The 26,029-nt window shown below is 39.8% G+C and overlaps 1 protein-coding gene across 4 annotated transcripts in view; it reads right to left on the bottom strand.

The window, feature by feature from the left end:
• TAF1B (TATA-box binding protein associated factor, RNA polymerase I subunit B) overlaps positions 1-26,029 on the bottom strand; it is a 66,313-nt gene that overhangs the window by 29,215 nt on the left and 11,069 nt on the right. For all 4 annotated transcript variants that reach the window (XM_027622335.2, XM_027622331.1, XM_027622334.1 and 1 more), the window contains exons 6-8: positions 19,617-19,770; positions 14,283-14,439; positions 8,292-8,391 (exon numbers count right to left, since the gene is read on the bottom strand). In XM_027622335.2, the coding sequence (XP_027478136.1) occupies positions 8,292-8,391; positions 14,283-14,365 (183 nt within the window). In that variant the 5' untranslated portion in view covers positions 14,366-14,439; positions 19,617-19,770. The remainder of the gene's footprint in view (positions 1-8,291; positions 8,392-14,282; positions 14,440-19,616; positions 19,771-26,029) is intronic.

The raw sequence follows: 26,029 nt of genomic DNA, 5'->3' as shown, positions 1-26,029 counted from the left end.
AAGGATGCCTACTCTCACCACTTTTATTCCAGATAGTATTAGAAGTCCTAGCTAGAACAATTAGGCAGGAAAAAGAAATAAAATGCATCAAATCAGAAAGGAAGAAGTAAAACTGTCTCTGTTTGCAGATGACATGACATGGTATTACATATAGAAAACCCTAAAGACTCCATCAAAAAACTATTAGAACTAGGAAAGAAATTCAGGAAATTGCAGGATACAAAATCAATATATGAAAATCAGTGGTGTTTCTATACACTAACAGAAAACTATCAGAAAGAGAAATTAAGAAAACAATCCCATTTACAATTGCATCAAAAAGAATAAGGGGCACCTGGGTGGCTCAGTTGGTTAACTGTCTGCCTTCAGCTCAGATTGTGATCCCAGGGTCTTGCTCTGAGGGGAGCCTGCTTCTCCCTCTCCACCCCGCTTGTGCCCTCTCTCACTCTCACTCTCTCAAATAAATAAATAAAATCTTAAAAAAAAAAGAATAAAATACCTAGGAATAAATTTAACAAAGGAGGTAAAAGATCTGCACACTGAAAACTATAAGACACCGATAAAAGAAATTGAAGACACAAGTAAATGGAAAGATATTCTGTGCATGTGGATCAGAAGGATTACTACTGTTAAAATGTCCATATTATCCAAAGCAATCTAGAGATTCAATGCAATTCCTATCAAAATTCCAATAGCATTCTTCACGGAAATAGAAAAAAATCCCTAAAATTTGTGTGGAATCATACAAGACCCCAAATAGGCAAAAACAATCTTAAGAAAGAAGAACAAAGCGGTGCCTGGGTGACTCAGTCATTGAGCATCTGCCTTCGGCTCAGGTCATGATCCCACGGTCCTGGGATCGAGTCCCACATCTGGCTCCCTGCTCTGAGGGAAGCCTGCTTCTCCCTCTCCCACTCCCCCTGCTTGTGTTCCCTCTCTCGCTGTCTCTCTCTCTCTGTCAAATAAATAAAATCTTAAAAAAAAAAAAGAAAGAAAGAAAGAAAGAAAGAAAGAAGAACAAAGCTGAGGGCATAACACTTTCTGATTTCAAGCTATATAACAAAGCTATAGTAATCAAAACAGTATGGTATTGGCATAAAAACAGACATGTAGATCAAAGGAACAGAACAGAGAGCCCAGAAATAAATCCACGCATTTATGAATTAATTTACAACAAAGGAACCAAAAATATACTTGGGGAAAGGATAGTGTCTTCAATAAATGGTGCTGGGAAAACTGGACATCCACAGGTGAAAGTATGAAATTGGACCACTATTTAACACCATATACAAAAATCAACTCAAAATGGATTAAGGACTTAAATTTAAGACCTGAAACCATAAAACTCCTACAAGAGTTGGATAACCTAAGTGTCCATCCACAGATGAATGGATAGAGAAGGTAGGAGACACACACACCCACACACAATGTAACATTATTCAGCCACAAGAAGGAAGGAAATCTTCCCATTTGTGACAACATGGATGGAGCTTGAAAGCATTAAGCTAAATTGGATAATCTAGAGAAAGACAAATACTTCATGGTATCACTTATATGTCGAATCTTAAGAAACAAAAACAAAAACCCTGTCAAACTCAGAAACGATGAGTAGAAAAGTGCTTGCCAGGGGCTGGGGGTTGGCAGAACCGGGAGAGGTCGGTAAAAGGGTACAAACATTCAGCTGTAAGATAAGTAAGGTCTGAGGATCCAATGTAAAACACGGTGACTATAGTTGATAACATCGTATTATATAATTGAAATCTGCTAGGAAGGTAGAATTTAAATGACTTCACACACACACAAAAAGACAACTATTTGAGGTGATGGATGTGTTAGTTAACTCAATGGGGGAATCCCTTCACGAGCTACCCACAGAGCAAATCACCATGGTGTACACTTTAAATATCTTACCGTTTTGTCCATTATACTTCAATAAAGCTGGGGGGAAAAGAAAGAAAGAAACCAGGCAGGCCTACCTATAGAAAATGAAACATCTTAAAGTCCTGAAAGAAATTAAGTACAAACCCAGATTTCTGTACTAGTGAAAATGTCTTTTCAAAAACGAGGGCAAGGGGTGCCTGGGTGGCTCAGTAGGTTAAGTGTCTGCCTTCGGGTCAGGTCGTGATCCCAAGGTGCTGGGATTGAGCCCCAAGTCCAGCTCCCTGCTCAGCGGGGAGTCAGCTTCTCCCTCTCCCTCTGCCCCTCTCCCCTGCTCATGCCCACGCTCTTGCTCTCTCAAATAAATAAAAAATCTTAAAAAAAAAAATGAGGGCAAATAAAGACTTTTTTAGACCACGAAAAGAATTCACTGCCAACGGATCTGTACTGTAAGAAATGTTAAAGGACTTTTTTAGACAAGAAGAGTGCCAGAAAAAGCAAATATGTAGATAAATATAAAATCATTTTACCCATTTTTATTTTTTAAAAAGATAAATGAATTTTTAAAGCAAAAATAATCCAATGCTTTGTGAAAATTATAACAGATAAAAGTAAAATGTTTGAGGGGCACCTGGGTGGCTCAGTCGGTTAAGCGTCCGACTCTTGATTTTGGCTAAGGTCATGGTCTCAGGGTTGTGAGATGGAGCCTGGCATCCGTGCCATGCTCAGTGGGGAGTTTGCTTGGGATTCTCTCTCTCCCTTTCCCTCTGCCCCTCCCTCCTCGAGCTCTCTGTCTTTCTCTCTCAAATAAAAAACAAATAAATTGTAAAAAAAAAAAGTAAAATGCTTGACACTAGAAGATGGGAGCAGGGAAATGAAAGTATACTGTTGCAAGGGTCCTACATTATACATGTACAGGTATACTAGTACTTGAGGTAGACTGTGGTAAGTTAAAGATGAATGTTATAAATTCTAGAACAATCTCACAAAAAAAATCCAGAGGTATAGTTAATATATCAATAATGGAGATAAAAAAGAATCATTAAAAAAAAAGTCAATGCAAAAGAAGGTGGGAAAAGAAGAAAAACAGAATAAAGACTAGATGAAACAAGTAACAGCAGGATTTATAATTACATTAGATGTCAATGGTCAGACATGTAATTCTAAGGCAGAGAATATCAGACTGCATAAATAAAAAAAAAAATCAAGACAACTACAAACTGTCTACCAGGAAGCCACTTTAAATATAAAGACACAGGTTAAAAATAAAAGATTTCCAAAAGGTATATTAGGCAAACTTTTTTTTTAAATTAACATTGAACAAGGTAGATATGAAAACAAATATTACTGGAGGGCAGAAAAGGACATTACATAGTAAGAAGAGTCAGTTCATCAAGAAGACAAAATATCCCAATTATTATGCACCTAAGCTCCAAAATACGTGAAGCAAAAACCAATAGAACATGAAAGAAAAAGTTGTAATCCTAGGACACTGGAGATTTCAACACACCTCTCTCAGTAACTGATAGGATGAGTAAAAATTAGTATTTGAATGGTTTCAGAGCATAAATAAAACATGCAAGTAAATGTAAAATAATGAATTTTGTTTCTTAATTTATAAAATTTAAGTCTCAAATTACAAAAATTTAGGAAGGGCAGAGAACAGTCTAGATCTGAGACCATAGTGAGAACATAATATTTCAGGCTGAAACCCCGAATCACCACCAGAAATAAATGTGGCTATAACTGAAGGCACTCCTTCCCACACTGCCTATAGGTGGGCAAAGCCAATCTTGGCTAAAGGCTTGAGCTAGGCTTCTGGGAAACATAAGCCACACTGGCCATGACTGTAGCAGTCCCTTGGTTCTGTGCACTATAAGTCACTCCTGTAGTCATTTCAACATGTGGCAATAATGGGACCTATTACTATCTGAATGGACAAGGTATATATTTTTAAAAATAATTATTTTATAGAGTGAAATTTGAGTGTCTATTTGAGTATAAAGTGAAACCAAATTTCTTAATTCAAAAGGAAATTACTGGTTAGTAATTACTCCCAAGCATATAAACTCAGCCCAGGGAGCAATATCCTTTGCAAGAAGCTGAATTTATGGTAACCAAAATTATAAAACACTGTAATAAAAAGCAAGAGTCATATCCATGAACTTCCTGGCACCTCCCTGTAGCAAACTCAGAAATGGGCATATGCATAGGTTTTTTGTTTTGTTTATAACAGAGCTTTAAAATGAGAATTTTAATTTCCAAAAATGATACATTTTTTTCCCCTGAGTAGCCTGAGGATAACTCTTAATCTTTTCCTTAGAAGAAAAGCTTTTCCATCCTGGGATCTGGAAGGAATGTCCATTTCAATGTCTATGATATACCTGTATTTTGAAGATATTATCTCAAATAATCCTCAAGAAAACCCTAATGAGGTAGAGGTTTACCTATTCCCAAATCATTTTTTTTTTAAAGATTTTATTTATTTGTTTGAGAGAGAGAATGAGAGATAGCACGAGAGGGAAGAGGGTCAGAGGGAGAAGCAGACTCCCCACAGAGCAGGGAGCCCGACATGGGACTCGATCCCGGGACTCCAGGATCATGACCTGAGCCGAAGGCAGTCGCTTAACCAACTGAGCCACCCAGGCGCCCCCAAATCATTTTTTTCTTAAGCCTGTTTCCTTACTGAAAAACTAAGAAATGTGGACTAAGGCATGTTTAAATTTCCCTCAACTTTAATATTCCATGATTCCATGTAAAAGATTCTGGTGTTTATCCCTAGAAGCTTATAATTTGGCTTGGGAGTTAAATATAAGTAAGTTTGGGCACCAGCAAAAAGTACAAATAACCTAAACCAAGCAAAAATGATCAATATAACTTGAGTCGTGAATGGTTCTGAGAAATCAGGCTAAAGCCCAGGCGGTTAGAACATAAGATACAGACCGGACTGGAAGCTAAGAGAGAAGAGAAGGAAGGGAGGATGGGAGGGGAGGGTAAGGGAGGGAAAGAGAGGAAACAGAGAGAGAATTTTTTGTTAGCCAAGACTACACTGGAGAGATTAATGCAAAAATGATAACTGAGTTCCACTGGTCCCTCTAGAAATACTTAACTGTAAAGACACACACCAAGAATTATTGAACTAAATGTCTAGCCATGAACAATTTTTTAGTAGCTAAATTTGATACTACTAATTAGTGAATTATACAGATTCTCAAAGCAATTATTAAGAAAAAACCCCTTCTATGGGACAGTTTTAGGGTAGCATCAGTATTGTCCGAGGCATACCCATGAAATCCAGACGTGTCTCATTGAGCACAGGATGCTATTTAAAAAGATGAAAAACTAATCAACCTCGAATGCAGGCTAATTCTGAAACTAAAAATTTGTGTTTTTCTTTTCCTAGAGGCAAACAGGGCTCTTGAGGTGGTAGGGGCACCTTGTACTTTGTAAATATCTCCCTGACTTTACTCAAGTTCAGCTATTCCACCACATCTCTGAAAAATTAGTTGGGGGCTGGAGTGCTGACTAGAAAAACAGGATGTGTCCTCTGTGTCCCTAGTTCTTTAAATAAATCATCGCAACCCTCCAGTTACGGAACGACTAAGTCACCGGAATAAGCTGTACAGCATCGGGACTCTGGTCGGTGACACTGTATGGTGACAGATGGCAGCTACACTGGTGGCGAGAACAGCGCAAACGTAGAGACACGCCGAATCACTCTGCTGTACACCTGAAACTAATGTAACATTGTACGTCAACTACTCAAATTTAAAATTTTTAAAAATTAAAATTAAAAATAAATGATCAGGGTGCCTGGGTGGCTCAGTTGGTTAAGCGACTGCCTTCAGCTCAGGTCATGATCCTAGAGTCCCGGGATTGAGTCCCACTTCGGGCTCCCTGCTCAGCAGGGAGTCTGCTTCTCCCTCTGACCCTCTTCCCTCTCGTGCTCTCATTCTCTCTCTCTCAAATAAATAAATAAAATCTTTAAAAATAAATAAATAAATAAATAAATAAATAAATAAATAAATAAATAATCACAACCTGCCTAAGCTAAGAAAATTTTCATAAAGACCCATCTTTCAGGAAGCCTATTCTGGCTACCTAGCCTGTGCTTCATGCCAGGACACATGTACCCACACTGTCACTTCTAGCCTGGACCATCCTCCAGCTGGATCCTCTATCCCCAGCCTTCCAGTTCTGGTTGCCATGTCTATCACAGGGCCACCTCTTGGTTTTGGTAACCAGTCCGGAGCCCAATGAGGGGATCGAACTCACAACCCTGAGATCAAGAGCTGAGCTAAGATCAAGAGTCGGAAGCTTAGCTGACCGAGCCACCCAGGTGCGCCTCCCCCCCCCCCCCCCCCCCCGCCCCGGCCACGTCCGGAGCTTCTATATTGCCTCAATAACTTACTTCCACTTCCTGCCCCTGCTGTCCCTGCCCCACCCCTCACCCCACCCTTACTGCTTGGTATGGTTCCACTTTTTTTGTCTCCCTCCAAACTAAGGCTGCCTCAGCCATGCTGGACTATGTTCAGAGTGAGGATACTGGGCAAGTTACCTAATCTCTCTGTGTCTGTTTCATCATCCGTAGTATAAGCATAATAATAATACGGGGGCGCCTGGGTGGCTCAGTCAGTTAAGCGTCTGCCTTCAGTTCAAGTCATGATCCCAGAGTCCTGGGATCGAGCCCCACATTGGGCTCTCTGTTCCGTGGGGAGCCTGATTCTCCCCCTCCCTCTCCCTCTTCCCAGCCTTGTGCTCTCTTGCTATCTCTGTCACCATCTGTCTCTCTCTCTCTCTCAAATAAATAAATAAAATCTTAAAAAATAATAATAATACATACTTCATAGGGTTGATATGAATAATAAAAGAGTTTATAAAATATGTAAAACAGGGCCTGGTACAGAATAAGCACTACCACTATTATTATTATTATTATTTCTTTGTTTTTTCCAGGTTAAGTGGTAGCTGCATCTACCCCCCTTCTCTGTGCTGCCCGAGTACAAGCGCACGTGGAGCTGTCCTGTCAGCTCTCCTGGCTGTGCGCTAAATGGTGACGACGAGGAAGCAGCCCTGGGGACCCCCCTCCAAACTTGCTTCTTCTCTCTAAATTCATAGGAACGGCTCCTGCACGAGATATTCTGAAGGTAGAGCCATTTCTGGCTTAAAAATCTAATGTTCCCTACAAATCATTCATAGAGGCCAATACTCTAAAAGATTTTTATTTATTTATTTATTTGAGACAGAATGAGAGAGAGAGAGAGCACATCAGAGGGGGGAGGGTCAGAGGGAGAAGCAGACTCTCCGCCAAGCAGGGAGCCCGATGCGGGACTCGATCCAGAGACTCCTGGATCATGACCTGAGCCAAAGGCAGTCGCCCAACCAACTGAGCCACCCAGGCGCCCGAGGCCAATACTCTAAATTCAATGCAGATGTAAAAGGTTACGGAATGTTGCAAGCTTGTTTGTCTGCATTGCCAATCATCCATCACTTCTGGCTCAATGCTTCAAAAACATTTTTTCACAGCACCGATTTAGGCATTTAGAAGAAATAGTGTAAAAAGGAGGGCAGAATGGCAGGCAGAGAGAGCCAAAGATGATACAAGGAATAAAAGGCTCCAAGTCTGGGGCCACCAACCGTATGGCCTTGGCGTTCATTCTGTCTCCCTGAGGTGTCTGCTCATACGTACAACTGGGATGACAGTGAACCACACTTATGCAGGGGTTTGGTAGGGGTCACAAATGTCTCTTGAATCAAACCACAAATAATTTAAGGCTGTGAAGGTTAGGAGGGCCTATAAAAATAAATCCTTAAGTGGGCAAGCAGGATAATATTTAATGTTACTATTTAGCATACTGAAAACCTTCCGATGAAGAACAAAGAGAAGATAATCTTTGAGCACTACACATAGTGATAAGGACTCGTAATTAAAGGACAGAAGCCCTTCCATTGGAGACATCAAAACAGATCTAGAAAAAAACCAAGAAGCAAAGGACTTAAAATAGCACCTCTTGAAACAAGAGAATAACTTTCTTCTCTTTTCTCAAAAGCAATATAGTATGCAAATAACAAAAAACATTTTTAAAAAATTTGAAATTACCTAAAGGTCTCTATAGAAAACTTCTAAAGTTTAGTCTCAACCAAACACCTATTGACAGTGCACACACCTCACACCATAGCTGTATGTTCAGGAGAACCTAAAGGATTAGAAGAGACCACATGAGGGAAATAAAAAATAATAATCCCATTCCTCATTAAATTATGACTAATGTTCTACATACGGGCAGAACAAAAACTAGATGCCATTTTTAAAAACCCCCAACACCAAATAATAAGTCAGGAAAGGAATACAAATCACCATACCACGTTTGCATCTTACTAGGGACTACAAAGTAAAAAAGAAAGTAACTTGCCTCTATAGCAAAGATTCCTTTGTCACGCCCATATAATTTCATCTCTTCTGGAAAATGCTGAAAAGCATTTATGTAAGGAATATGGCCCTCTTCAACGAATCTGTATTTTCGAAAAGAAAGTGTCAATAAGAGTATGTACTGATTTAGCAAAGTGGGACAAAGAGCTGAAGCTGTGTTTCAAAGACCAGGTGAGAACCAGTTGAGCACGTTGCATCTCCCACGTTTTTAAGGAGGATAAATCTGCAAAGATCAGTTATTCTCTACACCCATGTGTGGAGAAAACGTTTAGCCAATTATCTAATGATACCTTAAGTTTCTGACTAACGAGATGAAACATTTCTATGAAGTATGTGTCTTATTTGTCAGTTCACCACCTGGCTTGCAGACACAGCATCCTTCTATGCCTAGCTCCCCTCACATGATGAGCATTTGCTCTTCTAAATCACTCTCTTGAGGAGACCTCCCTGGGTCCATTTTCCTTTTTAGAACACCTCCCTTGTCTACCCGTCTGTCCTCAGTCCCTCCAAGAGTGCATAGGAGATGCCTTCCCCTAGAGATAATTCAGGGAGGGGACCGTGCCCATTTGCTTACCACTCCATCCCAACGTCCAGTACATAGCAGCTGATCAAATATTTTGAGTAAATTGAGTTTGGAGAAAATAGCACATATATATAAATAAATACACATATATATTTATTTACAATTCATTCATTAAGTCACAGAAATTTATCAAGTACTAAAACCCAGCACTATTTGAGGCTGTGGGCATACAGCAATGAACAAAATAGGAAAATATTCTTGTTCCCAAGGAGTTTTATGTTCTCATGAAAAGAGATGGCAAACAAAACAAATGAATGAAATCTATAGTATGTTAAGTGGGTAAAGATGGTAAGGAGAACAATAAAGCAGGGAAGAACACAGAGTGAGGAATGGGGTATTGCAACCTAGGCCATATATATATATATATCTATTAGATTTTTTTAAAAGATTTTATTTATTTATTTGACAGAGAGAGAGAAAGAGAACACGAGCAGGGGGGAGGAACAGAGCGAGAGGGAGCGGGCTCCTCAATGAGCAGAGAGCCAGGCGTGGGACTCGATCTCAGGACTCCAGGATCATGACCTGAGCCGAAGGCAGACACAACCAACTGAGCCGCTGAGGGACCCCTATCTATTAGAGTTTTAAAATATGAAAATGGTTAAGGAAAATAAGATAAAGACAGGAATAAGTTAGTATACAAATGTTTTGCATTAAAATCTTTGTTATTCTTACAGCTAAACTGACATCTAACTTCTAGCTTTCTGTGTGTGAACGAATATTGATTCAACTTTAATTTCAAATTAAAAATGTGATTTCTTTATTTTAGTCTACTGAAAGTTGAGAATTAAAGTAAATTTTATGTAAAAATGGTGTTGGATGAAGTTTAACAATAAAGCAGGCTTCCTTAGAACAGCGCTAGAGGGAAAACCATCCTCATTTAGACTTTTATTCATTTCTTTCATTTACATAAAAGTATGTGTGCATTGTAATCAGTATTCATATTATTTCAGAACTACATTCTTGGTTTAATATTATTTCATATACAGGATGTATTGCATGCTTATCATTTTATAACTATGTAGTACTCTATGATGTTAATATATTCATAATTTACATAGTCATTGCCCCCATATGATAATACACATATGCCAGCCCTGTGTGAGGATTAGTTCAGAGTCAATAAAACATGAAAAGCCCCCACCATGGCCCTAGCAGGACAGGCAGACAGCCTGTGGGTGCGTCAGTAAAGACAGTGCCGCAGTGCCCCACAGAGGCACATGCACCGCGCTGTAGGAGCAGAGGAAGGAATGAGAAACCTGACCAGGGAAAGCAGAGAAGGTCTTGGCCATCTGGGGTTTTAACAATTTTTACCACTTATAATAGTGCTGCTCGTAATCTCTTTTCAAGTTTGGTGGGTTTTTAAAAAATTTCCTTTTAGAAAAATATATACTTTTCCAAAAGATAGCTATTGAATCAAAGCTCTGAATGATCAATTTCATTTTGTCAAGTATCATCAGATGAGTCTCTGAATCAATCCAGGAAGTTGACAGAGGATTTGCCATAGACTAAAAGCATCCCATATGCCCTGCCTGGCCATGTCCCCTGAAAACAGAGTCTCTATTTATAATTTTGTTGTATTTTTCAGAAGTTTCAATCTGTGATAGATTGGAAATTTAACAAATTGGTTCATCACAGATAATTTAAGAAGTACTGCACTGGAGTTAGGTCGTGTCTACCTGCAAAACATACCCAGAGCCCATTCACCTTGTTCCATTTCACTTGCCACCATCCTACTCCAAACCACTATGTCTTGCCAGAAATACAGCAAAAGACCACCTGGGCTCTCTGCTTTCACCCTTGCCTCCCTAGAATCCATTTTTCTTATAGCTGCTTGAACGGTCAGAGAATGTCTTCCCTGCTAAAATCTTCCAGGGGCTTACTATCACACTCAAAAGCCAAATTCCTAATGAATATTGGGTTTCCTTCGGGAGTGATGATTATGCTCTGAAAATAGAGGTGATGGTTGCACAACCTTGTAAATATCCTGAAAACCACTAAATTGCACATTTAAAAGGGTGAATTTTACCATATATGAATTATACCTCAATTAAAAAAAAAAAATCCAAACTAGCCTGGCTCACAAAGACCTGTACCTGGCCCCTGCTTATTGTCTCTCTGTCCTCACCCTCCTCCTGCTCCTTCAAATTCTTACTCCTGTTGCATGAGCCTCCTCTGCTCCTTGATCACAGACCTTGCTCTTGCTTGGGGGCTTGACACTAGCAGCCTCCTTCAACTTGGAGCGCTAGTACTGCTGATACTCACCTGCCGGCTCTACTTCCATTCAAAGAGCTCCTCAGTGAGGCCTCCCTAATGACCAGTCTAAAGGAGCCATCACTTGATGCCAATCTTCTGCATAGCACTTCACCGTTTAATCATTATTTATTGAAATGCTTGTCTGTTTCCTCCTTTAGTCTTGAACTTTACGAGAGCAGGAACTTGTTCTCTGTGGTTCACAACTGTGATTCAAGGGTCTAGACTCTAGAAAAATACCTGTATCTAGTCGGTATTCAATAAATATTTGTGGAATGAATACACGTTGACTATTCTTATTTATTATTGTTGCTATCACTAGGTAGGCAGGGTTCCTTATTTTTATTCTTTTAAAGATTTATTTATTTGAGGGGCGCGTGGGTGGCTCAGTCGGTTAAGCGTCTGCCTTCGACTCAGGTCATGATCCCAGGGTCCTGGGATTGATCCCCGAATCGGGCCCCCTGCTCAGCGGGGAGCCTGCTTCTCCCTCTCCTTCTGCCTCTCCCCCTACTTGTGCTCTCTCTCTCTCTCAAATAAATAAAATCTTTAAAGAAAATTTATTTAAGAAAGAGAGTGATCAAGCAGGAAGAAGGGCAAAGGGAGAGAGAGAATCCCAAGCAGACTCCCCACTGAGGACAGACCTGACACAGGGCTCAATCCCATGACCCTGAGATCATGACATGGGGAGCCAAAATCAAGAGCCGGTTGCTCAACCAACTGAGCCACCTAGATCCCCAGACAGGGTTAATTAAAGGCTACTTTGAGTTATGAATTTATCCCAAGGACTATGGGTACTGCTAAAGAATTTAACCTGGGGAATGATATGCAGGATGAGTATAAGATATAGGGGTACTGGGGCCAGACTAATAATGTGTTTCCTTCACACCAGTGTTTTTAAAATACTTTTTCCCAGTTCGGTGGTAGTTCTCAAACATTAGCATCCATAAGAATCCCCTGGATGGCTTATTACAAGAGTTACCAGGCCCTACCCCCAAAGTTTCTGATTCAGGTTAGAATGGGTTAGAATCTGGTTAGAATTTACATACTCCTAAGTTCCTAGGTGATGCTGATGCTGCTGGTCAGGGAACCACACTTTGAGAACCTGTGTCTTAGAGCTCCGTGTCTGAGAAAAATAAAGTGGATCAGTGGTAACAGCCCCCTTTCCTGTTGCTCCAAGCACTTAGGCTCAGTTCCCAAATGTGTATCCCACAGAGCAAAACAAAAGCCCTCCAGCTAATTAGATCCATTCTCCTTGAAGGCACTTCAAAATTCTCCTTTAAGGGAGGGGAGGAAAGAGGAAGAAGGGGGAACAGAAAGGGAGAGGGAGAAAGACAAATGTGTAGGATCTTACCCCTATCCTTCCAACCACATCTAATATTCTCCCTAAGAAGAATTACAGGTGAACATCATTTTCTCCATCTTGTTAGGTTTCTAGGAGTCTCGTTACTCCCTTACAGATTGCCGTGGGTAGTTAGACAGCCCCTCTACCCAGCTCTAGTGACATGATTTGATTGTTGTTTCTGTAAGACTCCTGTGGTATGGAAAGGAAAATGTATAGGAGAGGCACAAGACTGTCGGCACAGGGCCTGCTTGGGAGGTTGCTAAGTAATCCAGGTGAAGATATAGAGGGAATGGCGAGAAAAATGGTTTCAAGGGTTGTTTTGGAAGTATAATTGACAGGATGTAATGACTGACTGCAGCTCTAGAGAGAGGAAAGAGTCAAGGATGAATCTTAAGTTTCTGGATAGGAAGAAACGGAGTGTGTGATATTTACAGAGGAAAGAAAACACTGGAGAAGGCGCTGGATTAAGGAGAAAGATGATGAAAGATGGACTTCTTTTCATCATGCTGATTTTGAGATACCATAAAGACACCCAAGTAGTGTCCAACAGGCAGTTATATGTATGAATATATGGGTCTGACCCTCACTAGACAAGTCTGGGCTGCAGAAATAAATTTGGGCATCATCATCAACATATAGATGGTAATTAAAGCCTTGGGAGAAGATGAGATCACCCAATGAAGGCATATAGAGCAAGGTGAGGTTTTTAACAGTAAAATTCCCTGAATAATGGACTATCTGCATGCAGAATTAATCACCTCTGAGAAAAGCCTTGTTATTTGGTTGACGTGGCCAAATTCAAAGGCACTATCATCATTTACTGGAGGCATTTTATTTAATCAAAGGGCCTAGTACTGATGATGATGATGATGATGATGATGATGAAGAAAACAAAACAATCATAACTAGCATTGAGTTATTATGTGCTAGGCACTGTCCTGAGTGCTTTTCATGCAGTAGTAATTACTGGAAGTAGTTACAACTCTGTGAGGTAGATGTTATTATCAGCTCCATTTCACCAAGGATGAAACAGAGGCAAAGAGAAATTAAATAATTTACTCAAGGTCACATATAAGTGGCACAGCTAGGATTCAAACCCAGGAGTCCGGTTCCAAATCTGTGCTCTTAAAATCACTCCATACACTGACTAAACCCAAATGTTATTATTTAGAATACATATAAAGCAAGGGAAATATGAACACACTAATGATTTTGGCACATCCTCTATTTAATGAGAAAGTCTTATACACAGTGCCCTAATTAACTCATTAACTATAAAACACTGTAAATTATCTTGAAAAAACATAAATACCGACCATCTCCTAACAGGTTTTTCTAAGAGTTCTGTTTTCAGTTTATCTTATAAATACAGAGAACCTATATTCTAACTTTTACCGACATCAATGTAAAAGCTACTATGGAGCTACTAGTAACCATTTGCCAATATGAAGGTCATCTGTTCATCTTCTCTCTTAGAAAAATGCAAAACACTTCATACTACCACTAAGGTACTTCAGTCACTTTTCATCTTTAGAGCATTTTACTCACATTAGATAATTAATTTTCCAATACCCTGTGTAAGGTAAATAGCCTTATTGCACTATATAAATAAGGAAACCAAGGAGATGAGTTACCAGCTAGAAGAAGATTACATTTCAGAACTAGAACTCAGGCTACCCAATCCTTCCTGTCTCTCCCTCAATTTAAGCCTCCTTGTAAAATTCAAGATATCCAAACGTTGTCCCTTAGTTCACACAGATAATCAGCAAAGACATCATTATACGAGAGGTCGAGCTTACCTCAAAAGATCTGAAAGAGTAATTGTTTCTCTCTGCCATAGTAATGACAGATAGCAGAAAGCAAGTGTCCTTGGCACTGTCATCTTCACAATTCCCTTCTCCTTTCGCAGTGAATATTCAACTCCATCGAGAGATCCAGAACAGATGGATGCTGTTTCTTAGGGGATAATGAAGAATTTGTTTAAGTGCAGGTAACTGTTTGGACAACAAAAGAAGCAAAACAACAAGAAGAATCCAAAGAAGCATTTTCAATATCTTAAAATCAAGTTATAATTGATACAATCTTTAAAAGAACAATTTGGCAATAAAGTGCAATGACGGCTTAGAGGAAATTGACTAAAAAGGTACTCGTTGATTCTTTATGGGAGTGGGATGGGCTGAGATTCTAAAGAGGGATTTTTAGAATGCTTGAATTTCTTATAGTGAGTAGGAACAATTTTTCAAATAAATACAAGAATAAACAATTACAAAGCAAAGCAAAAAGTATATAACTGCTTTGATGCAGGCCCCAACCCACATGTCCCTTTAAAGGTCTGAGAGGCTCTCCAAAACACTAGCTAGGAGAGTACACAGGACTTTGTAAGTCATGTTTTGTACTTTGGATTTTATTCTGGATATTATAAGAAGTTTCTGGAGAGTTTTAAACAGAGGAACAACCTGATTTCATTTGTATTTTTAAAAAGCTCTCTCTGGCTGCTACAGGAAGAATGGAGCTATAGGAGGGCCAGAGTGGACACAGACCACCACCATTAAGGACAGCAATGACAAGCACTTGGACTGGAGTGGTGGCAGTGCAGGTGGTGAGAAGTGGCTGGAATCTGGACATATTTTGAAGCCAGGGTCAGAAGAATTTGCTGGTGGACTGGATGTGAAATATGAGAGAAAAAGAGAAGGCAAGTGTGATCCTGAGAGTTTGGGCCTGAGCAACCAGGAGAATGAAAATGCCACTTACTGAGACAAGGGAGAAAGCAAAAGAGCAGGTTTGATGAAAGAAATCAAGGTTTTAGAATTGCATGTGTTAAATGTAAGATCCTATTAACTGTACAAATGGAAATGGTAAGTAGGTAGTTGAATATAAAAATCTGTAGTTAAAAAAAAAACCTGTAGTTCAGAAAAGAACGTAGAGATAGAAATTTCTGAGTCATCAGGATGTAGCTGGTATTTAAAGCCAGAAGTAGGATAAGTAGAAAGCAGGACTAAGAATGACCTCAAGAGACTCCATGCTTTCTTGGACAAAACTCTCCAAATTATTTCTCAAAATTCCTCTTTCCAAATCCTATAAATCCTTTCTTCATAGCATTTATCGATAACTGAACTTCTTAATAAATGTGTGCACTTACTGCCCAGCTCCTCCTACAACAATCTAAGCACCTTGAAGGCAGACAACCTTGCTCATCACTGTGTCCCCAGGGCCCCAAGCAGGCTCTAGCACAAAGGAGGAACCCAATAAATATTTGGTGACAAAGAGGCTAGCAGTTCAAGATTTTCACCAGAGTGAAAAGATTTTTAAAACGTGCAAAGAGGGGGCACCTGGGTGGCTCAGTCGGTTAAACATCTGCCCCTGGCTCAGGTCATGATCCCAGGATCCTGGGATCGAGTTCCGCATCGGGCTCTCTGCTCAGCAGGGAGCCTGCTTCTCCCTCTGCCTGCCGCTCTCCCTGCTTATGCTCTCTCTCTCTGACAAATAAATAAAATAAAATAAAATATTTTAAATAAATAAAATATGCAAAGATTCAGGGTCAAGGCATGTTGTGGCAGTACTGTTTATAATATGAAACAAATTTAAAACAACCAAAGTGACAGGAGTAGAAATTTAATTAAATAACTCTACACAATGGAATACTACATACCAACTCACTCAATGCTTAAGTCGGTGGTTCTCAAAGTATAGTCCCTATACCAGGTGTATTAGCATCACCTGAGAACTTATTAGAGATGCAAATTATTGAGCCTACCAATCTATATATATATAGATTTCAATAAAGTATTATGTTAATATATGTGTGTATATATACATAAAATAGAGAGAGGCTCTCCAACATATAGAGGCTTCCAGTGAAGATGGCAGATTGAAGACACACAGTAGCCTCTGCTCTGTTCCACTACAACAATTACACAGGAATTTTTAAGACAGATATAAACTCAAGAACTAACAACATGGAGGAGACAACAGCAATAAAATTTTAAAAGCCAGAAAGCATATGTACAGGTAATTACTGCCTTAGCAGTGTTGAGAAAGCTGGATTCAAAGCTAGCAGAAGGGAAAACTATAAACCAATGTAACTTTCCCCTGGGGACCCCTAAAGAAAGCTCCAGAACTGGTTAAATCCTGGAAATTGGGCGCCTGGGTGGCTCAGATGGTTAAGCGTCTGCCTTCGGCTCAGGTCATGATCCCAGAGTCCTGGGATCGAGTCCTGCATCGGGTTCCCTGCTCCTTGGGAGCCTGCTTCTCCCTCTGCCTCTCTCTCTCTCTCTCTCTCTCTCTGTCTCTCATGAATAAATAAATAAAATCTTAAAAAAAAAAAATCCTGGAAATTGCGTGAAAGTAGGTCTAACACAAGAGAGATTGCCCGAAAGTTGATTGAGAAGCAGTCAGATACTCAGGCTCCTGCCCCAACTCTGTGCAGCAAATGCCTGCCCCCCACTTCCTAATCTGGGCAGAAAATTGGAAGTTTCTCCTCTGGAGAGAGAGTAAAACAAAGGGTCTCTAGAATAGGGCATGTCAATCATATACACAGTTGAGAATAGGGTATATTATTAAAAACAGGAAGATTAAGTGAAAGTGTACATATCGAGTACTGAGACAGCCCCCAACCCCCACACACCCCTCAGGCCTTCACCCACCTAGTTCCTAGAACAGCCAGGATTACACCCTCCAAACAGATGACTCAAAGAGATTTCTCTTGAAAATCCTATCAGCTTAGGTGGAAAAGATTTAAAGACGATAATGCTGGAGGCTTGCTAAGAAAATAATCCAGAGAGATCATGCACAGCACAACTGACAAAACTCTCCCTGGGTAAGAAGGCTTTCATTCAATTTTTTAGTCTCCATTCTTAAGAAGACTAGCCATAATAGGCTCATTAACATTTGAAGAAACCCTCTAATACAAAAAGCAGAGAACAAAAGGATCAAGTCAAGGGGGAATATTATCAATATCATAACAATATCCTCAGTAAAATAAGAAAAGATGCACTACAAAAATGGTGGAGTAAACCAGGAAAAGATGAAACACAGTCAAGGAAATAAGGAATTTAACAAAAGAGGGATAAGAAAATCTTCAGGATGTTGGTAAAGAGATCCCAAAGATAGCTGGGTCATAGGTTTAGAGATATATCCTTGTAGATTAGAGTAGGTCAGAAGTTCCATAAAGATTTCTTCCAGAATATGAAATTGGTAGAATATCTAAGAAATTGAGAGATTTTCAGAACTGGGAGGAAATGTGGAGATATACTACTAATAAATTATAGATTAGTAATAAAATAGAAAACTAAATAAGTAACAAGGCAATTATCAACTCTGGGAAAACAAAAATATGTATAGAAATGTAATCATAGTAAGCTATATGGCTCACATTAAATATTGGGCTAGTAAAAAATTATAATTATATTGGGAAGAAAGAGAAAAAGAAATGCACAATTGTGTGCTGGTGACTACATGGGGAGAGGGGCAGTGAGGAATGTGTGAAACAGCCAAGACTTCATCTTTTATAGTGGGAATTTAATAGCTAATGTCCAAAAGCAGAAATCAAGATGTAGTACTAGAAGCGTATGATATGGAGCTATGGAAGTTGCAGAAGAGCTGAAAATGAATGCCTCTTAGGAATAGCACACTTAGGGGAACAAGGGACTATAACTCTTCCAAACAAGCTTTATAAATATTTTTAAATTACATGCACGTAGGATTTTTTTTCTAGTATTTTTATTGTTATGTTAATCACCATACATTACATCATTAGTTTGTGAATGCACGTAGGATTTTGATTAAAAGTTTAAAGAATAGCACACATTTTTGTAAAAACAAATAATAAAACTCTTTCCCTCTCTCTCTATATATACATGAATAAAAAAACTTTCTGGAATGATCTACCACAGCAATGTGGTTATTTTTGGATGGCACAATAACTGGTGATTTTTTCTTTGTGACTATTTGTATTTTAGAATTTTGAAATAAGGGTTATATTCGTAGTTACTTTAAATGTAAAAACTAAAATAAAGCTGTAAGGATCATCACTTACTAAAAAACAAACATACAAACAAAAACTCTTAACATAGGTAAACAATCATGGTGCTCTAAAAGGCTTGGATGATTTGAGAGTCCTAGTTGTCTGGGACAATTTGAGTTCAGGCCTGCCTGAAAGCATGGAGCCAGAAACTCCAGAGATTCACTGCTGCCCAATTATTCTATGATCCTAACTTCTTTCTTTCTTTGGACACAGAAAGTAACTTATCTGATATCTGTGTCACTGTGCAGTCCAGCAAGTAATGCGGATATACTGATAAAAGGAATTTTTACTCTTTGGAGGGCAAGAGGCTTGCAAAGCAGCAGTCCATACAAAAAATGTTTTGTTGAAAATTTTATATAACCACACAATCCAGATTTCCACAATCCCTAACACCAGACGGTTTGGAAGCTATTTCCCAAAGAACTCTGTCAGCACACATCAAGATTCTAGTAATCTATAATAAGAGCCTGGTCTGTTCTTTGAGGTCTGTTTTCCATCTTGTTGTTTTTAAAAAAAAAAAAAAAAATATATATATATATATATATATATATATATATATATATATATAGTGTGGAAACCACAAAAATCATGAATAAATACTTTGAGAAGGTCTACATCTGTTACCTTAAACATACTCCTTACCTATTTTAGATTATGGAATTAAATCAGAGAGTAAAACTCACACACATACACATGATACGGTAAGTTTTGCTTCAGTCTACACTTAGAAATCGGACACATCGTCTTTGACTCTTACCTACTTGACCATATGGCCAAGATCTATCATCTCTCTATTGCAACTTTTCTTTGAAAATTCTGAGCCCACATATCTATGATCTCTGTTGAGCTGGCTTCCTTCTCTCTGGATCCACGTATTATTTAAGTTCCTTTAAAAATCACACAAAAATACTCATGTAGAAACAATGTACCTTTTTAAAAATTGCACTAAGATTTCATTTAATTTACCTTTCTTGTAGCCTAATGATTTAGCAAATCATTCTTTCTTCCTAGGCCAAGTTCCTTTTCTTGGAATATGAAAAGATTAGACTAAACTATTTTTAAGGCACATTATCAGCTTTAAAATTCCAGATAGTCTGATTCTCATTTTTACCTGATTGTGATGCTTTGCTGATGGGGAAAGGCTTCTGAGGGCAGCCATCAGGCTGAGAGTCTGTTCCACTTTCAACAAAAGAACGGCAGCTAAAGTCACTCAGCAGGTCAGGCTCACTATCCCAGTCTGAATGACTTGGGTTATCTTCTAATACCTATTTGCAAAATATCACAGATAAAATTATTACATTGGAATTTAAAATGCAATTGATTTCCATGAGCTTCCAAGTCCTGCCCATCTGAAACACCAAAAAGTAAACTACTCTAGAGAACTGCAACCATCTGCCATGTTCCTAAAACTAAAAGACTTTTACCTCCACACCATGCTCCCCAGCTGTTCCTGGAACACTTCTGGAGAAAGGCTACAGACAAGGGTGAGCAAGGGAACAGGCTGCCAGCAGACACATCAGGCTTCCTTCTCCCTCTAACTAACATCTCTCTTGTAGCCCTAGTGGCCACACCAATAAAAACATCAATAATGACTCCTGCACAATGCTGGCTTCTCTTCACTGAGCCTACCTGGGAATTTTTGCTTTGTATCTTTGTTAATTCCATTTCTCCTGCCCAGACTAGCCTTTCTTCTCTTTCTCTCCAACTCGTTATTTACTCTATCATGCAGTCTTTCCAACCAACTCTTCTTCAATGAGTTCTTGATTTCCTGAACTCTTGTGGCACTTTACATTTATAACACTTAACTGACAGGGATATACTAACTGATACCATTGTTTAATTTTTCACGTATGTATTGTTGAAATGGTGGTCAGAGTGTTCCTAAGAAAGGTCAGCTGGCTGGCTACCTAAAGGCCTCATTAGCTGACATAACCTTGGGGAAACTAATCACAGTTAAAAAGCCACATTATCAGCCACGCAGACCAAGAAACTCAATCTTAACAAGAGGAGGTAAGACTAATGTTAAGGAAACTCACAAGAGAATAAAGCAAAAAAAAAAAAAATCAGGGATAAGATGCTTGCGTCATCTGTCAAGTACTTCCCCTCTCTACAGGTAAGCGTATGAGACAAGGTACACCATAAAACTGGCAGACAAGCATGGACTCATTGAGAAATTTGAAGCAATCACAGAAGAAAATGTCCACAAGGTTATGCAGACAACCATCTACCAGGAAGTTGACCACATACTCTACTCTCTGTTTGATTCTTCTGGTGGACTATCCAAGCTGCCATCTAAAAAGCCAGTTTCGGGGTGCCTGGGTGTCTCAGTCGGTTAAGCAACTACCTTTGGCTCAGGTCATGATCTCAGGGTCCTGGGATCAAGCCCGGCGTCGGGCTCCTTGCTCAGTGGACAGCCTGCTTCTCCCTCTCCCTCTGCCCCTCCCCACCACTTGTGCATGCTCTCTCTCTCTAATAAATAAATAAAATCTTAAAAAAAAAAAAAGCCAGTTTCTCCCTCTGGGCACCCAATCCCACCCTTTCTACTCAAAGATTATCCCTCATTTCTATTTTCCCTCTCCGCATTGAGAATCTCTTCTCTCCTGTATTATTTCTATCAGTACACAAATATGCTATCATTTATCCACTTAAAAAAAGAAAAACTTTCCTTGACTCCAGCTACAATATAATTTCTATGTACTTCTTCGCAGCAATATGCCTTGGAAGAGTTATCCAGACTCACTGTCTCCAATTTCTCTCTTCCCAGTCTATCTTATACCTCATTCTAATCAAACTTGTGACTCCACTGTTCTACTCATCCATTTTTAGCCCTTTTTCTTCCTGACCAGGCAGCAGCATTTTCCAGTTGATCACTCCCCTCTTCTTGAAACATTTTGCTCCTTGGATTCCAGAATGCCCCCTCACTCTCCAGGCTTCCTCCTAATTTACCAGTTGCTCCTCAGAGTTCTTTGTAGGTTCTACTTTTATCCCAGACACCTTCATCCGACAGTGGCCCAGAGCTAAGTCCTTGGTCCCCTTGTCTTCACTCCTCAGTGATGTCATCTGGTCTTGTGGTTTTAAACACTACCTACAATGTTGTTTTCGACTCTAAAATGCACTGCCTTTTCCCCATATTTTAGTATCCCTGACATCAGGGTGTATCTTACAACCAATGGCATGTCACAGTTTGATTTGCAGCATTATTTTCTTTCTTGGGGATGTTTAAAATAATGGTGTATCTTCCAAACAATGGCATTTAAGATGTGATGATTATAATGTACATTAACAACATCGAAATTTTTATCTCTAACATAGTCCTCTCTCCTGAATTGAAGACCTATAAATCTAAGTACTTGGAATTTCCTCGTAGATATCTACCAGCTGTCTCAAGCTTAATGTGTCCAAAATGGAACTATAGATCTTCCGGTTCCACCTGTTGTATCAGGCCCCAAACTTAAGTCATCCTTGATGACTCCTCTTTCTCTCACACCCTACATCCAACCCATCAGGAAATTCTGATGACCCTATCCAAAGTTTATCTAGAATCCTAGCACTTATCATTTCCATTGCTACCACCTTGTCCCAGCCACCACGTCTTATCTGGAAGAGGGCTTCTCAAACTTTAGTGTGCATAGGAAGCGCCTAGGAACTGTGTTAAAAATGCAGATTCTAATTCAGTAGGTCTGGGTGAGGCCTGAAATTCTGCATTTCTTCCCCCAGATATCCCTCATGGCTTACTCTTACCTAAGATTCCTGATCAGGGAGGGGAGGGCTTCCCTGATCACATCACAAATAGCACCCTTTCCAGCCACACCATTTTCTATCTCCCTTACCCTACCCTGATTTATAATAATTGCTTGTTCATTTTTTCTGGAAGTTTTAAGTAATTTATCTCACCCAAGATCACACAAGTCACAGTAGTGGAGCCAGGATTCAGATGCAGGCCTCTTACTATTCTTGGTGCAGTCACATTCAAAGCATGAAGAAATTACTGAATATTTGAGAAGACTTAGCTTCTTTTTTTTTCAATTCTTTTTTTAATTTAAATTCAATTAGTTAACATATAGTGTATTATTAGCTTCAGAGATAGAGTTCAGTGATTCATCGTCTTATATAATACTCAGGGCTCATTACACCACGTGCCCTCCTTAATGTCCATCACCCAGTTACCCCGTACCCCCAGGCCCCTCCCCTCCAGGAATGCTCAGTTTGTTTCCTATGATTAAGAATCTCTTGGCGTGCCTGGGTGGCTCAGCTGGTTAAGCATCTGCCTTTGGCTCAGGTCATGATCCCAGGGTCCTGGGATGGAGTCCTGCATTGGGCTCCCTGCTCAGTGGGGAGCCTGCTTCTCCCTCTCCCACTCCCCCTGCTTGTGTTCCCTCTTTTGCTGTGTCTCTGTCAAATAAATAAAATCTTAAAAAAAAAAAAAAAGAATCTCTTATGGTTTGTCTCTCTCTCTGATTTCATCTTGTTTTATTTTTCCCCTCCCTTCCCCTATGAACCTCTGTTTTGTTTCTTAAATTCCATATATGAGATCATATGATAATTGTCTTTCTCTGATTGGCTTATTTTGCTTAGCATAATACTCTCTAGTTCCATCCATGTCACTGCCAATGGCAAGATTTCATTTTTTTTTGATGGCTGAGTAATATTCCATTCTATATATATAAACCACATCTTCTTTATCCATTCATCGGTCGATGGACATTTGGGTTCTTTCCATAGTTTGGCTATTGTGGACATTGCTGCTATAAACAATGGGTGCAGGTGTCCCTTTGGATCGCTGCATTTGTATCTTTGGGGTAAATCCCTAGTAGTGCAATTGCTGGGTGGTAGGGTAGCTCTATTTTCAATTTTTTGAGGAACCTCCATACTGTTTTCCAGAGTGGCTGCACCAGCTTGCATTCCCACCAACAGTGTAAGAGGGTTCCCCTTTCTCCACATCCTCAACAACATCTGTCATTTCCTGAATTGTTAATTTTAGCGATTCTGACCAGTGTGAGGTGGTATCTCACTGTGGTTTTGATTACTCCCCGATGCAGAGTAATGCTGAGCATTTTTTCATGTGTCTGTTGGCCATCTGTATGTCTTCTTTGCAGAAATGTCTGTTCATGTCTTCTGTCCATTTCTTGACTGGATTACTTGTTCTTTGGGTGTTAAGTTTGATAAGTTCTTTATAGATTTTGGATACTAGCCCTTTATCTGATTACGACATTTGCAAATATCCTCCCCCATTCTGTCAGTTGTCTTTTGCTTCTGTTGACTACTTCCTTTGCTGTGCAAAAGCTTTTTATCTTGCTGAAGTTCCAATAGTTCATTTTTGCTTTTGTTTCCCTTGCCTTGGAGACGTGTCTAGCCAGAAGTTGCTGCTGCTGAGGTCAAAGAGGTTGCTGCCTGTGTTATCCTTTAGGATTTTGATGGATTCCTATCTCACATTTAGGTCTTTCATCCATTTTAAATCTAATTATGTGTATGGTATAAGAAAACGGTCCACTTTCATTCTTCTGCATGTGGCTGTCCAATTTTCCCAACACCATTTGTTGAAGAGACTGTCTTTTTTCCGTTGGATATTCTTTCCTGCTTTGTCAAAGATTAGTTGACCAGAGAGTTGAGGGTCCATTTCTGGGTTCTCTATTCTGTTCCATTGATCTATGTGTCTGTTTTGGTGCTGGTACCATACTGGAGAAGACTAAGCTTCTTCTTCTTCTTCTTCTTTTTTTTTTTAAGATTTATTTATTTATTTATTTGATAGAGAGAGAGCGTGTGCATGCACACACACAAGCAGGGAGAGCGGCAGGCAGAGGGAGAGAGACAAGCAGACTCTCTGCTGAGCAGAGAGCCTGACGTGGGGCTCGATCCCAGGACCCTGAGATCATGACCTGAGCTGAAAGCAGAAGCTTAACCAACTGAGCCACCCAGGTGCCCAAAAGACTAAGCTTCTAACTTAAAAGTACTCATTCCTTTTTCCTTTCAAAACAGAGTATGGGACACCTGGGTGGCTCAGTCGGTTAAGCGGCTGCCTTCGGCCCGGGTCATGATCCCAGGGTCCTGGGTTCGAGTCCCACATCCAGGTCCTTGCTCAGCAGGGAGCCTGCTTCTCCCTCTCTCTCCCTCTGCTTATGCTCTCTCTGTCAAATAAATAAAATCTTTAAAAAAGAACAAAAAAACAAACAAAAAAACCCCCAAAATAGAGTATATTCAAAATAGCTGTACTCTTCAATAAACACTATATTGCCAATTTGTACATCAGGTTAAAATTTTGCTTACTGCTTATTTATTCATCAAGAAGATTTTAGTGTGATGCTAATACTACTTTAGACAGGTGTTTATTCAAGTTAAGAAAACCTTTTTAAATATCTTAAGTTAAACTAACAATGTTAAAATGTCAGAGAGCATTCCAGGTTCTGATTCAAATTTTCTATGTGCTAGGCAAACCCCCAGCGTACAAATATAACCAACCAATACCTTAGCTATGTAATTCTAAAGATCAGATTTTTTAAAAAGGATTTTATTTATTTGAGAGAGAGAGAGAGAGAGAGAGAGAGAGAGAGAGAGAGAGCGCGTGCACGCACATGTGTGCGCACTTAAGGGGGGGAGGGGCAGAGGGAGAGAGACAAGCAGACTCCCTGCTGAGCAGGGAGCCTTACATGGGGCTCCATCCCAGGACCCTGGGCTCATGACCTGAGCCAAAGGCAGACGCTTAATGACTGAGCCACCCAGACGCCCCAAGATCAGATTCTTAATAGCCTGGATGGCTCTTTCTTTTCTATTCTCTTTCGAAGTGTCACCTGAGAACCACATAGCATCTTTTGTTTTCCTTTTTCTTTAAGATTCTATTTATTTATTTGACAGAGAGAGACACAGTGAGAGAGGGAACACAAGCAGGGGGAGTGGGAAAGGGAGAAGCAGGCTTCCTGTGGAGCAGGGAGCCTGATGCGGCCTTGATCCCAGGACCCTGGGATCATGATCTGAGCCGAAGGCAGATGCTTAATGACTGAGCCACCCAGGTGCCCCATATCTTTTGTTTTTCTTGAGAAGCACCTGCCTCCTGAATCAAGAGAGGATAATGTTTCATAACTCTATCATTATAAAATTGTCTGTTCTAGTAAATTCAAGTTATTCCTCTTGAGTTTATTTAAATGCACTGTCCCAGATTCAAAAAGCAAGCTTCCTACACTAATTGCTTAGGTCAGTCCCCCTTCCATCATTGTCTCTCTCACGGCTTAGCTCCTCTAAACTTCTCATTCTCAGAACTTATTCCTTTCTCCCAGACCTGGGTTTCTCAGTCCTGGATCACTCAACTCTGCATGTGGAACCTAGGCAACCCCAACCAAACAAGGAAACACTAGGCCAAGTCTCCAAGCTCTTAAGAAATGTGTGTCAAATAGATTCAGAATCTCTTCTCAGCCCTGGAGAATAAGCACCACACATCAAACCTATCAGTTTATCAAACTTGCCTTTCTCAGTGGTGGAATCTTCTCCTACCCCAAATAAAATGTCCCATGGCACATTCATAAAGCAGTTAAA

The sequence above is a fragment of the Zalophus californianus genome, chromosome 8 (assembly GCF_009762305.2).
Source record: "Zalophus californianus isolate mZalCal1 chromosome 8, mZalCal1.pri.v2, whole genome shotgun sequence".
NCBI lineage: Eukaryota > Metazoa > Chordata > Mammalia > Carnivora > Otariidae > Zalophus > Zalophus californianus.
This window is presented reverse-complemented; position numbering and strand designations above follow the sequence as displayed.